This window comes from Microcaecilia unicolor, chromosome 10 (assembly GCF_901765095.1).
Source record: "Microcaecilia unicolor chromosome 10, aMicUni1.1, whole genome shotgun sequence".
NCBI classification, from domain to species: domain Eukaryota; kingdom Metazoa; phylum Chordata; class Amphibia; order Gymnophiona; family Siphonopidae; genus Microcaecilia; species Microcaecilia unicolor.
This window is the reverse complement of record NC_044040.1, coordinates 216,394,733-216,409,290: the sequence shown is the minus strand read 5'-3', so window position 1 is coordinate 216,409,290 and position 14,558 is coordinate 216,394,733. Positions and strand designations below refer to the sequence as shown.

At 46.8% G+C, this 14,558-nt stretch overlaps 1 protein-coding gene across 1 annotated transcript in view; it reads right to left on the bottom strand.

Moving 5' to 3' along the window:
* LOC115478389 (solute carrier family 12 member 9-like) overlaps positions 1 to 12,699 on the bottom strand; it is a 142,569-nt gene extending 129,870 nt beyond the window's left edge. Inside the window, exons 1-3 of the mRNA XM_030215687.1 lie at positions 12,684 to 12,699; positions 11,837 to 11,944; positions 4,585 to 4,696 (exon numbers count right to left, since the gene is read on the bottom strand). Coding sequence (XP_030071547.1) covers positions 4,585 to 4,696; positions 11,837 to 11,944; positions 12,684 to 12,699 — 236 coding nt within the window. The remainder of the gene's footprint in view (positions 1 to 4,584; positions 4,697 to 11,836; positions 11,945 to 12,683) is intronic.
* Positions 12,700 to 14,558: the final 1,859 nt, after the last annotated feature.

Here is a 14,558-nt window from a genome sequence, read left to right as displayed (position 1 = left end):
CCCCCCCCCCCCCCCCCCCCCCCCCTCTGACCCTGAGATCTAGGGGCAATCCTGTTACTATTAGTTACAAAGCCCTACTAAGGGTTGGTATTCTTGGCCACAGCAGGGAAAAGTACCCTATGGGCTTTTCCTGAAGACCGGAGAAGAGGTTGCCCTCTATGGGGGAGTCCTGGGACTCTGGGTCACACAGCTCTGTTAAGAGCTGGTATTCGGAAGGAACCAGGAATTGCAGCTTATGCAAAAGGACTAATGGATTCAAAGTGTGTTGAACTAATTGGTTAAGAATGTTGGTATTACACTATGGTATATGGCTTACTAGCCGTTGAGCCCTTAAAAACGGGCTAGTATAGGAAGGGGGGGTTTGAAAGGCCGCCACCCCGCCGCTGAGTTCGCCGCTGCCACTCCTCCTCCGAGTTTGCCTCCCCCCCCCCCCCCCCCAGAGTCGTCGCCGTCGCCACCCACCTTCCACCCGGTCGGGCCCTCGCTCCGCTATTGAAACAGTGAGGGCACGCAGCACACAGCTCTGCTGCTGAGCTGCCGTGGCCTTCCTTCTTCTTCTCTGCCTGTGTCCCGCCTTGGGCTCTATGTGTAAGGAGGTTTATTGCAAATGAGAGTAACCATTGCTCAATGTGTATCTTACACTGCTGCTGTCTGAGGTTTTTTTTTCTTCTTAATTGTTTTTTGAATATAGTAAAAGTCCTTTGTTTATGTAACACCCTCTTGTGGGCCTCTCTGGGTCTGGGGCCTGACCTGGCTGGAGTCCCCCTAGGGCAGGCTCTGTTGGTCCCTTAAGCTTCTGGCACCCTGTGCCTCCACCTGGGGAAGGAAAGGGTTACATATATGTATAGGCATTGAAAGATTAGTAATATTTAAAATCTGTGAGTTGAGATAAGCAATGAAATGCATAGAAGACTATCAATCATCAATATATATATAAATGGCAAGTGTCGTACTCACTCGCAAATGCGCAGTAGAGACCCTCTCTGTTCCGCCCCCATCATCACGTATTGACGCGGGGCGGGGCAGAGAGGGTCTCTACTGCGCATTTGCGAGTGAGTACGACACTTGCTTTCAGTCCCGGACTCCAGCACACATGCCAAAGCATCCTCCTCTCACGCATTGAGAGGAAGGGACTTTGGCGTGTTGTTAGGCAGGGAGCAATTCCCCAGTCGCTGCTTCCCATGCCGGCTCGGCAGTTTAAAATGGTGACTGCAAACTCTCGTGAGACTTGGGGGTTGCTGCTGCCCGAGAGTACCCAAGACCACTAGGACAATATGGTGGGGTAGAGCAAGGAGTGAGATGTCAGTGCTGCATCGGGGGGTGGAAGAAAGGAGTGAGAGCTGGGTGCTGCATTGGAGTGGGTGGGGGCAAGGATTGAGAGGTAAGTGCTGTATCGAGGGAGAAGGAGTGGCAAGGAGTGAGGTTGGTGCTGCATCGGGCAGCAGGGGGCAAGGGGTGAGAGGCTAGTGCTGCATTGGAGGAGGGGGACAGGGAGTGAGAGGTCAGTGCTGCATTGGGTGGGCAAGGAGGAAGAGAGGTGCTAGATAGGTAGGGAAGAGAGATCCATGGAGGGGGTGAGGAAGGAAGAAGGGCATGGAGAGGGAAAGGGGTGCTGGACTTGGAAGAGAGGAGGACAAGGAAAGATTGAGGTACCAGGACCTGTGGGGAATGAAGGACGAAGGTAAGGTGATGGTCCTGCAAAGGGGAGAGAACAGGAGCAAGGGAAGAGAGGAACACTTGCTGGACCCCTGTGAGGAGGGGCAGAGGGAGGGAAGAGATTAGGACCAACACAATAAGAAGAATGAAATGACCAGACAATAAAAGGTAGAAAAAAAAAATCATTTTCTTTTCTATTTATTGATTGGAAAATGTCAGTTTTTGGAATGTGCATTTGCCAGGACTAGATTTGGATATGACTGGGGCTCACAAGAAAAATCTCACTCATTTGGCCTCAATCTCCAGCATTGCGATGGTAAATTTCCAGAATTGGGATGGACCACCCTTGGTGTCTCTGGGACTCAGACCACAAGGCTTTCTGCATGGACCCCTCAAATGTCCTTTCTCCTCGTATCTCCGGTCTCACTGGTAGCAGATAGGCAAGAAACAATTCTGCAGGGACGGAGCAAGGAGGAGAATAATGCAGACAACGCCCGGTGAGAAGAAGACCAGTTTCTGGGAGCCCAGTGCCAGAGAGAGACCTGCCAAGGCTGAAAATGTAAGCGCAAGCAGCCCCAGACAGAAAACGCGAGTATTTGGGGGAAAGGGGTTAGATCATCAGACACTCAGATGAAGCCTAAAACAGCTTTGCTGCTATATGAAAACGTCAGCCTCAATCCTCCAGCAGAAACAGCAAAGTTTTATTAGCTTCGTGGCTGAGCTACTGATCCACCACTAATGCACTGCCTCCTGAGTAATGACTCAGAAACGCTGCAAGATAATAACTTAATAGCACAGCGTGCTGAAATTTCCATAAAGCATGAGAGGGAGTGGCGACGGGTATCACAATTCAGAAAAGTTATACACAAAGCGGCCTGGGTAGGAGAAATCTCACGGTACCAGCCAGATCTAAAGCTCCATCTTCACAGAAATCCCTCTTCCCTCCAGTCTGAATCTCGAAGAGTGAGGGGTGGTGACCACAGCAGCACAAGGTCAGCGAATCATGTCAAAGGACAGGCCTGGGTTAACTTTACTGAAATACTGCTGTCAGTGGGGATTATAACAATGAAGAATAAATTAGATTTCTAGCACTTTCCAGGACACCCTCCAAAGAGCTGACTACATAAGAACATAAGTATTGCCACACTGGGACAGACTGAAGGTCCATCAAGCCCAGCATCCTGTTTCCAACAGTGGCCAATCCAGGTCACAAGTACTACTACTACTACTACTACTACTTATCATTTCTATAGCGCTACTAGACATATGCAGATCTGTACACTTGAACATGAAGAGACAGTCCCTGCTCGACAGAGCTTACAATCTAATTAGGACAGACAAACAGGACAAACAAGAGATAAGGGAATATTAAAGTGAGGATGATAAAATAAGGGTTCTGAACAAGTGAATAAGGGTTAGGAGTTAAAAGCAGCATCAAAAAGGTGGGCTTTTAGCTTAGATTTGAAGATGGCCAGAGATGGAGCTTGACATACCGGCTCAGGAAGTCTATTCCAGGCGTATGGTGCAGCATGATAAAAGGAACGGAGTCTGGAGTTAGAGGTGGAGGAGAAGGGTGTAGATAAGAGAGATTTACCCAGTGAACGGAGTTCCCGGGGAGGAATGTAGGGAGAGATGAGAGTGGAGAGGTACTGAGGAGCTGCAGAGTGAATGCACTTATAGGTCAATAAGAGGAGTTTGAACTGTATGTGGAAACGGATAGGAAGCCAGTGAAGTGACTCGAGGAGAGGGCTAATATGAGCATAACGACACTGGCGGAATATTAGTTGTGCAGCAGAATTTTGAACAGATTGAAGAGGAGAGAGATGGCTAAGTGGTTGACCTGTGAGAAGCAAGTTGCAATGTAGTCTAAGTGAGAGGTGATAAGAGTGTGGATGAGAGTTCTGGTAGTGTGCTCAGAAAGGAAAGGGTGAATTTTGGTGATATTATAGAGAAAGAAATGACAGCAGAGAAAACCAGTCATCTCTCGTTAAATATTAGCGGTTAGCCAGCTTAATTCTGTTTGACCACCCACAAGCCATTCCTCGCCGATTAAATAGCGCTGAATATGGGCAAGTTTATAATCAATTTAAAAGGGAAGGGGGAGGGGGATGGAATCAATGTGTGGAAATGTCAGTTTGGCTCTCCTCCCCCACCCCAATCCCCGGTTGCTACCCCAAATACTTCTGGCTAGAGACATCACCAATATCATGGACATCAAAATTCACATGGTACCACAAAGACTGCGGCCAGATTTAGAAGGAGATTCTGTAGAGAAGAAAAAAAAATGCACCCAAGGCCCAAATCGTGAGCTCGGCCCACAGATGCAGAGCAGGAATTAAAGCTTTTAGTGGGGGGGGGGGGGGGGGTTTGTACCATTCACTCACTTTAATTCTAATTTTTCTTACAGAAAAATTGATGACTCAAGACTGATGGTGATATTACGGGTCCCTCTAACCCTCTCTCCCCTTCCTTTGTTCATCAGATGCCACAGATTTTCCTGCTGATTTAGGGAAGGGGGGAGGCTTCTTGTCAGATGGACCCTCCTAACCCCATTGTTTCACCTTTACTCATTTTACTTTTGAGATTCAAAAGTTCTACGTTTTAACACAAAAAGGCTCCACCGCAGTAGCTTTGTTGGTCTATAAAGACTTGGCTGTAAAGTCAGACAAAACAGTTCTAGTAAACCAGACCCTGGTAACAGAAAAGGCTGTGTCTGCAAGTGATACCTTCACCGTCAGCTCACCTGCACCAACGAGCAGGCCATGCATCCGAGACGGGACACATCTGGTCCCCTTAACCTCCAGAGGTGCCTTTCTGCACTGCTCCACTTTCACCAAACAAGGGCAGTGGAAAGAAACAGAGACAGCTGCAGCCCGTCTCCATCAGCTTGGATTGGGGGTGGGGGTGGGGGTGGGGGTGGGGGAGTACCTGTCGCAGGTGCAGCTGGTTAGGAAAGACAGCAAGTTATATACGATGTACGTGAAAATCACAGCACCGATCATTCCCCTGGGGATGGAATAGCTTGGATTCTTCACGTCCCCTGAGGAAAGAATAAAAAAAAAAAAGGGACAAAAATCTGCTATTAAAACTATCTAAATTTGGCTGAGCCACAAAAAGTATCTGTAAAAATATATATATATATTATACCACAAGTTGGACACACTTCAAACAAACATGTGCCTTACGATCTAGGCAAACCTCCTCAATCAGCTTTCAGCCCTTCCCCTGGTCTTCCCCGAGAATTAAAGCATCCCACACGCTTTCCATCACAATCCAGTAAAATGTTAATTCTATTAAAACTGACATTTTGATATATTTATTTATAACATTTGTATCCCACATTTTCCCACCTATTTGCAGGCTCAATGTGGCTTACATAGTTCCGTAAGTGGTGATTACCAGTTCCGGATAGGAGAAATACGCAGTTGAGGTAGAGGGACAGATTGGGTTGGGTTACAGGAGGAACGTTCGTCTTATGATAAGAGCTAAAGGTTAAACTTCATTTATGACAAAATTAGCTTGAACAACTGGGAACATTAAACTGGAAATCAAGATAATTTAGCAAAAACAGCTGAGATATATATATTGTGTACAGTTGTGTATATATATGCATAATGAGGTCATTTTTCAAACGCACTTACCAGGTAAATGGAGTCTTTGAAAATTACCCACTGTCCCTTTAGATAACAATTGTGTGTTGTGGTCAGAACTTAGTCTGTTTTGACTGCAGGTGTCCTTTGTGCCTCAGGTTGCGTTGCACCATCCCTGGCAGTGTATCACTAATTCTCCTGGGCTCTCACCTGGTTATACACTAGTGAGTGTCCCATTATTCAATGACAGATGAGGAAACCTGGACTGCAGGCAGCCCCCTAAGGCAGCCACTGTTTTCTGTACCTCAAAATAGTTCATGAATTTTGTGGAAGAAATACAAGGATTGTGATAAAGTCACATCCAGGATAGTTGGGTTAAGGCAGTTTCAGTCTGAACTATAAGTCCCAGAAGGCATTGCAGGCAAGGAGCCAGGGGGTGAGATGAGGAACCCGGACTGGACTTCTAGCTGCAATAGGGGAAGACAAGGGAATAAGCTGACAGGATGTGTAGACTGGCTACCACTAGGGGGAAAGAGAGATAGGAAACAAACTTGCCAGGGTTGCGGAAACGGCTGCGGGGAATTTTCTAATCGCGTGGGTTGCGGGGATTTGGGCGGGTTTTCGAGCGGCCGCGGTGCGGGATTGGGTGGGTTTTCGCGGCCGCCGATTGGCTGGTTTTCCCGCTGCTGGAGCTTCTATTGGTCCAATAGAAGCCTTTCAGGGGCGGGGTTGACATCAGGGGTAATGTCAGGGGCGGGGCTAGTGATGCGGGGCGGGGTTAGGTGACACAGGGGCAGAGTTCGGTGACGCGGGAGACGGGGGTTGGCTACGGGCGGTTTTTGGGCGGGTTTACAGCTGGTTTTGGGCTGGGAAAATTTTTCCCAGCTGGCAACCTTGATAGGAAACCCCTTAGGCAGTGGAATTCAGGGTCTCCTATCTCTCTTTCCCCCTAGTGGCAGCCAGTCTACACATCCTGTCAGCTTATTCCCTTGTCTTCCCCTATTACAGCTAGAAGTCCAGTCCGGGTTCCTCATCTCACCCCCCTGGCTCCTTGCCTGCAATGCCTTCTGGGACTTATAGTTCAGACTGAAACTGCCTTAACCCAACTATCCTGGATGTGACTTTATCACAGGATATAAGAATAAACAGCTGAATGTGGTCAGGGCTCTCTAGAGTTAATGCTTTGCTTATTTTTCTTCTTTACCACTCTGTTAATACAGAAAACAGAATTTTACTACAGCGAGTAACAGAGATGCAAATATACTATGAAGCACAAAAACCTAAAGAAACTACCCTGGAAAAGCTAAACAAACTCGTCTTTACTTTTCTGTGTGGCACAATTCTGATTGGATTTCTAAAGGAAGCGAGTTTCACAAACGCAGGCCAGCAATGAATAAAGCCCGAATCATCCGTGGTAGAAGGGAGAGATTTGGTCCTATTTTACACAGAACATTGAAATCGGAATTAAAACATCCAAACAACAAAGTGGCAATAGGATGGGTTGAAAGACTAGCAGATAAGGATCAAGCAACACCCCCGGACCCCCCCCCCCCCCCCCCCGCAAAAGGTCCAGGCCCTGCCTTCCCTGCAAGAGGTCAAGGCCCTGCCTTCCCTGCCCCCAGAACCCTGCAAAAGGTCCAGGCCCTACTTTCCCTGACCCCTGGGTCCCTGTAAGAGGTCAAGGCCCTGCCGTCCCTGCAAGAGGTCAAGGCCCTGCCGTCCCTGCCCCCAGAACGAACCCCGCAAAAGGTCCAGGCCCTACTTTCCCTGACCCCTGGGTCCCTGTAAGAGGTCAAGGCCCTGCCTTCCCTGCCCCCAGAACCCCGCAAAAGGTCCAGGCCCTGCCTTCCCTGCCCCTGGAACCCTGTAAGAGGGTGAGGCCCTGCCTTCCCTGCCCCCAGAGCCCCGCAAAAGGTCCAGGCCCTGCCTTCCCTGCCCCTGGAACCCTGTAAGAGGGTGAGGCCCTGCCTTCCCTGCCCCCAGAGCCCCGCAAAAGGTCCAGGCCCTGCCTTCCCTGCCCCTGGAACCCTGTAAGAGGGTGAGGCCCTGCCTTCCCTGCCCCCAGAACCCCGCAAAAGGTCCAGGCCCTGCCCCCAGAACCCTGCAAAAGGTCCAGGCCCTGCCTTCCCTGCCCCCAGAACCCCACAAAAGGTCCAGGCCCTACTTTCCCTGACCCCTGGGTATCTGTAAGAGGTCAAGGCCCTGCCTTCCCTGCCCCCAGAACCCCGCAAAAGGTCCAGGCCCTGCCCCAGAACCCTGCAAAAGGTCCAGGCCCTGCCTTCCCTGCCCCCAGAACCCCGCAAAAGGTCTAGGCCCTACTTTCCCTGCCCCTGGAACCCTGTGAGAGGGCGAGATGCTGCCCTTCCCATCCTTGGAGCCTGTGAGAGGACAAGGGACTTCACACTTCTACTAGATGTCTGAGGAGGGGGCTGATAAAGAAATGAGTCTGGCTGGATTAGATGAAGTTAGAAAGAGGTTGCTGGCCTGAAGGATTCTGGATGATGCATCACAAGTGACAGCAACTCACTTTGTTCTCATGCACATTTCCTAAACAAAATCGATACATCAGCTTTTCTTTACAGCTAGTTTTCTGCAGTTGTTTTCCACACAGTAAAACAAACTCTGGCCCTGCCCCAGGCTTCTTTCCTGGGCTCTGTCATTTGCACTTTCCTAGTTGGGTTCAAGCATTTGCCGATTTTCAATTTCCTGTGAATACTCCGGAAGAGAGTGCATTGGAATTAAGGCATGTAAAAGTCCCAGCACGATACAAGCGTGGACTTTTCAGGGAGCAGCGAGAAAACAGCGGGAGCCAAGGGGAGCAGCGTCACAGCTGTGATTGAGACAAACAAACAAGAAATAAGGAAACAGCAGCGTCCATACATCAGTGGACAGAAAATAGATTTCACAAGCCTTGCTTTTCCGCTTTACCAGCTCCCAATATTACTGAATTTTATGCTTCTGAGACTTTGGTTAACCCTTTAGTAGGCTGGAAGCCTGAGCCCTGCTTTGGAAGGACACTGCAGTCCCTGTGCACAGACTGTTGAAGTCAGGCGATGCCAGAGGGACTCACTGTGCCCAGATGCAGCTGGCATCACCAAGTACATAAGTAATGCCACACTGGGAAAAGACCAAGGGTCCATCGAGCCCAGCATCCTGTCCACGACAGCGGCCAATCCAGGCCAAGGACACCTGGCAAGCTTCCCAAACGTACAAACATTCTATACATGTTATTCCTGGAATTGTGGATTTTTCCCCAAGTCCATTTAGTAGTGGTTTATGGACTTGTCCTTTAGGAAACTGTCTTACCCCTTTTTAAACTCTGCCAAGCTAACCGCATTCACCACGTTCTCCCTATGCAAATTAACTCCATTTTCATCCACTGTATATTTATGTCATAAATCTTAGAACAGAAAGAGAAGATGACGGCAGATAGAGACCCTACAGCCTATCCAGTCTGCCCAGTGGTTTAGGTATGGAACCTGTTGGATGCTGTGATTAGCAGTTATGTTTCAATCTGTTGTAATTTACGTTTCACTTTTTTTTTTTATTTATGTGATGTTTGATTGTCTCTTGTATTTTATTTTACTTTTTAATTATGTATGTTAGTTTTGTAACCTGCTTAGAATTTATGAGATAATGTAGAGGAGTGTGGTAGCAGTGTTAGTCCACTCTTAAGTGGAGAAACAGGCCAGATGCTTAAGACAAGATTCAATTTACATAGACATCACATGAACAATACAGTCAGTAGGGCCCCCACCCCGGTGGGACAGCACTTCACAGAACCAGGACACTGAACCAGTGATTTCACAGTGAGAATACTGAAAGGTAACTTTAAAACCATACAAGAACGTAAGACCTTTGAAGTCAGAATGATTGAATATTTTAACACCCAACAGAAAGGACTTAACAAGGATCTGGGGTTCCTAGCCCATTATAAACCATAAAGCTGTATTTCTCTGTTGATCACCCTCCCCTCACCTATCCACACCCATCCTGTTAGAATATCAATGATATGCTTTGATGTCCCCATGCATACCTCTGACCCACCCCCATCCTCCCACCCTGTCAGACTGTCATAGTAATGCTTGAATGTTTTCACTTATATACACTGTCAGCTAGCACATTTGCTTACTTCCGATCTGACGAAGAAGGGCAACCTTCGAAAGCTATCAAGAAATGTATTAGTTATGTCCAATAAAAAAGGTATCATCCTTATTTTCTTTTCCATGTTTTATTTTGTTTGATTTCTATAGATTCTACATGGAATGTTGCTATTCCACTAGCAACATTCCATGTAGAAGTCGGCCCTTGTAGATCACCAATGTGGCCGCGCAGGCTTCTGTGAGTCTGACGTCCTGCACATATGTGCAGGACGTCAGACTCACAGAAACAGAAGCCTTCGCAGCCTTCTACATGGAATGTTGCTAGTGGAATAGCAACATTCCATGTAGAATCTCCAATAGTAGCAACATTCCATGTAGAATCTCCACTAGTATCTATTTTACTGTCATAGTAATGCTTGAATGTTTTCACTTATATACACTGTCAGCTAGTATATTTGCTTATTTCTGATCTGAGGAAGAAGGGCAACCTTCGAAAGCTAATCAAGAAATGTATTAAGTTATGTCCATAAAAAAGGTATCATCTTATTTTCTTTTCCATGTTTATTTTGTGAAATAATGTAGAAACTTCTTTCACAATAAAGTCTCTACAATCCCTTTTTCTCCTTCGGCAACCGCCCATAAATACAACCCTCGTGTTCATCACTTTCCACCAGCACTGGGAATGTTTCTATGCATCCACCATACTTTCCTATAAAGAAATACATTTCCCCGATTACTCCTAAGTCTATCTATTCCCTTAGACCTTCAACCTATGACCCCTAGCTGCAGAGTGTCCTTTCCATTTAAAGCTCCCCAGCAAAGGTAGCAGATGGCGACGGCAAGTTGACGGCGGGGGGGGGGGGGGGGGGGGGGGGGGGGGGGGGGGGTCAAGAGGGGTCGTCGGCAGGGAGGTCCAGGGCCAAATCTACGGGCACCCAGGGCCCCGTGGCACCACATAGCTACGCCCCTGGATGGAGGGCACTATTAGGGCGCTAATGGTCTCTAGCAGCCGCTTTTCTGTTTGAACATCGGGTCCTTGACATTGCTTTTGACTCGTAACCACTTGTAACCACTCGCCTCCACCTACCCCCTCCTCTCTTCCTTCCCGTTCACATTAATTGATTTGATTTGCTTACTTTATTTATTTTTTGTCTATTAGATTGTAAGCTCTTTGAGCAGGGACTGTCTTTCTTCTATGTTTGTACAGCGCTGCGTATGCCTTGTAGCGCTATAGAAATGCTAAATAGTAGTAGTAGTAGTAGTACTAAGTGAGGTCTCATCAGAGTCTTACACAGGGGCATCATCACCTCCTTTCTCCTACTGCTATTCCTCTCTCTATGCATCCAAGCAACCTTCTAGAATTCGCCATCACCTTTTCTACCCAATTGCTCATCTTAAGCTCATCAGATACGATCACCCCCAAAATCCTGCTCTTTTTTTTGTATACAGAAGTAATTCACCCCCTGAACCGTTATCGCTCCATTGCGGTTTTGCAGCCCAAATTCAAGGCTCTGCATTTTTTTTAGCGTTAAAAAAAAAAAACATAGCTGTCAAGCAATAATAAAACCTACAGCATCCAAAATATACTTCACAAGCTCGTTTTCTGCTTCAGCAGCTCCCAGGTTTTAGCTCATTCCTCAAGCTTTGCTGGATCCCTCCCTCCTGTTATCCAGATCATCCAGGTGTTGCACATTTTGGCATCATCCGCCAAGAGGCACAATATCACTTAGAAAAATGTTGATATGGTACAAGAACCAGTCCCTGCGATACACAATCGATGACACCTTTCCTCAGAATAAACCTCACATCGCACTACCATTTGTCACCTTCCACTCAACTAAAACCTGCCGTACAAGGGGTGGTCTGGGAACCAACTGTGCAGAACTGTGTGAAAGGCCTTAATTTAGCAGGTTTGGGGCATCTGTGCTAAGCAAACTTGAAATTTATTGCTCTAAGCTCAACATGGACGCCGATGACTTGTACTGTACTGTACTGTGCTGAGATGTAGTAAGAATCTGGGAGACCAGAGGAGATAAGACATAAGCATTGCCACACTGGGACAGACCAAAGGTCCATCTAGCCCAGCACCCTGCTTCCGACAGTGGCCAATCCAGGTCACAATCACCCGACAAGATCCACAGAGCAAAGCATTTTGTACTGCTTGTCCCAGGAATAGTGGATTTTTCCCTACGTCCGTTTAATAACATTCTATGGCCTCTTCCTTCAGGAAGCCGTCCAAACCTTTCTTAAACTCTGCTAAGCTAACCGCCTTAACCACATTCTCCGGCAACAAATTCCAGAGTCCAATTATGCGCTGAGTAAAGAAAAAATTTTTCTCTGATTTGTTCTAAACTTACTGCACTCCAGCTTCATCGCATGCCCCGTTGTCCTAGTGTTTTTGGAAAGCGTAAACAGACGCTCCATATCTATCTTTTCCAAAACATGAGCTGACCCATTGCAAAGGTGTGAAGAGGAAGTGAACGTTACCTGACATGTTCGAGCTGGCCATTATACCAGTACAGCCGTTGAACATCACAGCAAAGACCATAGAAAAGGTCACCATCCTTCCAGTGGTATAATCCACCGTGTATTCAGCTGTAAAGAGGGAACAAGAAAGACTTCATGAACACGACAAGAGGGAGTGTCGATGATGCATTTACCACCTAACTAGGACTCACTCCTGCCCTTACGAAATTATGGCACCTGGCCCTTGATTTGGCAGGTCATATGGTCTTTATCTGCATTCATTTTTCTGTGTTTCTAAGCATACTGCAAGAGGTTCAGGTTCTGGTCAGTTGTCAACATGGCAGTAGCAGGTCAGAAGTGAGTGGGTGAGTCAGGACTTGTACCAGGGGGAGGGAAGGTTCCAGGAGTCACAAGGGCCTTTTAAAAAAATTTAATGCGTTAGGATGAGCTCGGCTTCCGGGCCACTGGGCAACCAGGGATATGGGGCCCCTTCAAGGAGGGGGGAGGGGGAGAGGGGACCTCTCCTTTTGGGACAGATTGCTCTCCACAGTATTTTTATTATATATTTTTTGCATAGATGTTTATTATTTTCCAAGATAACCAAAGTATATAAACTTATGGTTAAGAATGCCAAGAAATTGCTTCAATATAAATAACCAGAAATCAGCAAATACAAAGATATAATAAATGTTTTCCATGCAGAGAAGGATCTTACAATTACCCCCATCTGAGTAGGTTTATCGCTGCATGCAGAGGAGGGTACGTTTAGTGTTTTCCCCACGCGCACTTCAGCAAAGTTTCAAAGTGAAAGCGTGGGCTTCCTTCCTGGTATAAAGACTATCCCAGAATGTTCTGTGCCTGCATTTACAGCTATTCTTCACCATGTACGGTTTTCTGGTTTAATTTACACGCACACGTGTGTATTTTCAACGGTATGTGTGTAACGCAAACCCCTCTTCCTAGCAGGCCTCAACTTAGGTAAAGGTACATGTGGACAGGCTGTACATGAGCAACTGTATCCGGTCTATCGGGTGTGCAAATTTGCAAGAACCAATTTGGCTTGAAAGGGATTTGGGTTTAGTGCACATCCTTCTCAAGTAGTTCAAGGTGAGTTACATTCAGGTACAGGAGGCAAAAGCCTCTTTCTGCCCAGAGATGCACTGCTTTACCCAATGAAAGGGGTTTCCTATATTGCCAGTAGTGTGCTGGAGCAGGCTCTCACGGGTTCACGAGAGCTGTTTAAGTTTTTAAGAATTTTGGGAGTAAGCCCCCCCCTCTATGAGGGGTCCTTTTCTAACACCACATCTAACTTGTGCAGCGGAAATGGACTCAGTACAGCAGTGTTACGGGGAAAGTACGTGTGAACTCTCCTTTGAGAAGTATCCCTCGGAAAGTACCTGCACATACTGACTCCTGCTCTCAGGTGTGCAAAGTTATTTGTTTATTTTATGCGCTCATGTATATATTTTATACAATACAAAATGTCAGTGCAAATTGTGCCCAAACCTTGTCTCCAGGAAGGCTTCGGACTAAATTGCACGAACTGAAGCATACAGGGTAGTTACCTATCCCCGGGAAATGTTATAGAAGTCCACTTCAGTGCACAAACCCGTGTTCTACATGTAGAAATGCATGTGAAAAGTAGGTGCACAGACATAAGGAGACTAATTTTCTAGGTCTTTCCATGTTTTACATGCAGAAGAACCCTTTATACACTTTCACAGCAGTGCAAGACAAGAGAGTGTGTTCTTACATGTGAGCCATGTCTAGGCACTCTGGGCAATGTAGCTTAGGTGCAATAAAGGCAGAGCTGGTATATAGACACATAATACACCCATTTACACCAATTTCACAGCGGGAGTAAAGATGTGCACACTCGTGTTTACACACAAGTACACCCACGCACACATTTACACCAATTTCACAGCGGGAGTAAAGATGTGCACACTCGTGTTTACACACAAGTACACCCACGCACACATTTACACCAATTTCACAGCAGGAGTAAAGATGTGAACACTCGTGTTTACACACACAATACACCCACACACACATTTACATTGACCAGAGAGGGGCTAAAGGTGCATACTGGCTTTTACACACACAATACACACACGCACACATTTACACTAACCTCAGAGCAGAACATGTGAACATGTGCACTAGCATTTACACACACCCACATTCACACTGACTTCACAGTGGGGGTAAAGTTGTGCAAGTGCCATTTAAGCACTTTAGGGGCTGGATCTAGGTGACTATCTGAATGATTCCTTTATTTAAAAAAAACGAGCCTTTTGGGATTTCTTGTTAGAAATTCAATGGAAGCAGGACTGGCAATTGTGCTCATAGTTTTTAAAATACCCACATCTGCCTCTGAGCAGGTGTAAAATTTCTGCACCTCCTTTCCTTGGAGTTACAATGCGCATAGGTTACTTTATAAAAAAGGTTCAACCTGCCTGATGCTCTCCACATGTACGGCAATGGAAAGGCAACGGAGGGAGGGAAGAGAGTGCCTGACGTGTGCACTGGGAACAGCCATGACTGCATCTCTCTGCAGCTGCCGTACAGTTATGGTTTGTCATAGCACACAAAGTGTTAAATTTCATTTCCCTGATCCATCTTACATGGTGTTGGTCTGAAGGTCAGGAAAAAATTAAATTAGCCCAGTCCACAGGGAGACTCTGGCATGAAGTGGAAAGCTCTACCAATCACTCCCTCTACAGATCCTTGATGAGACTCA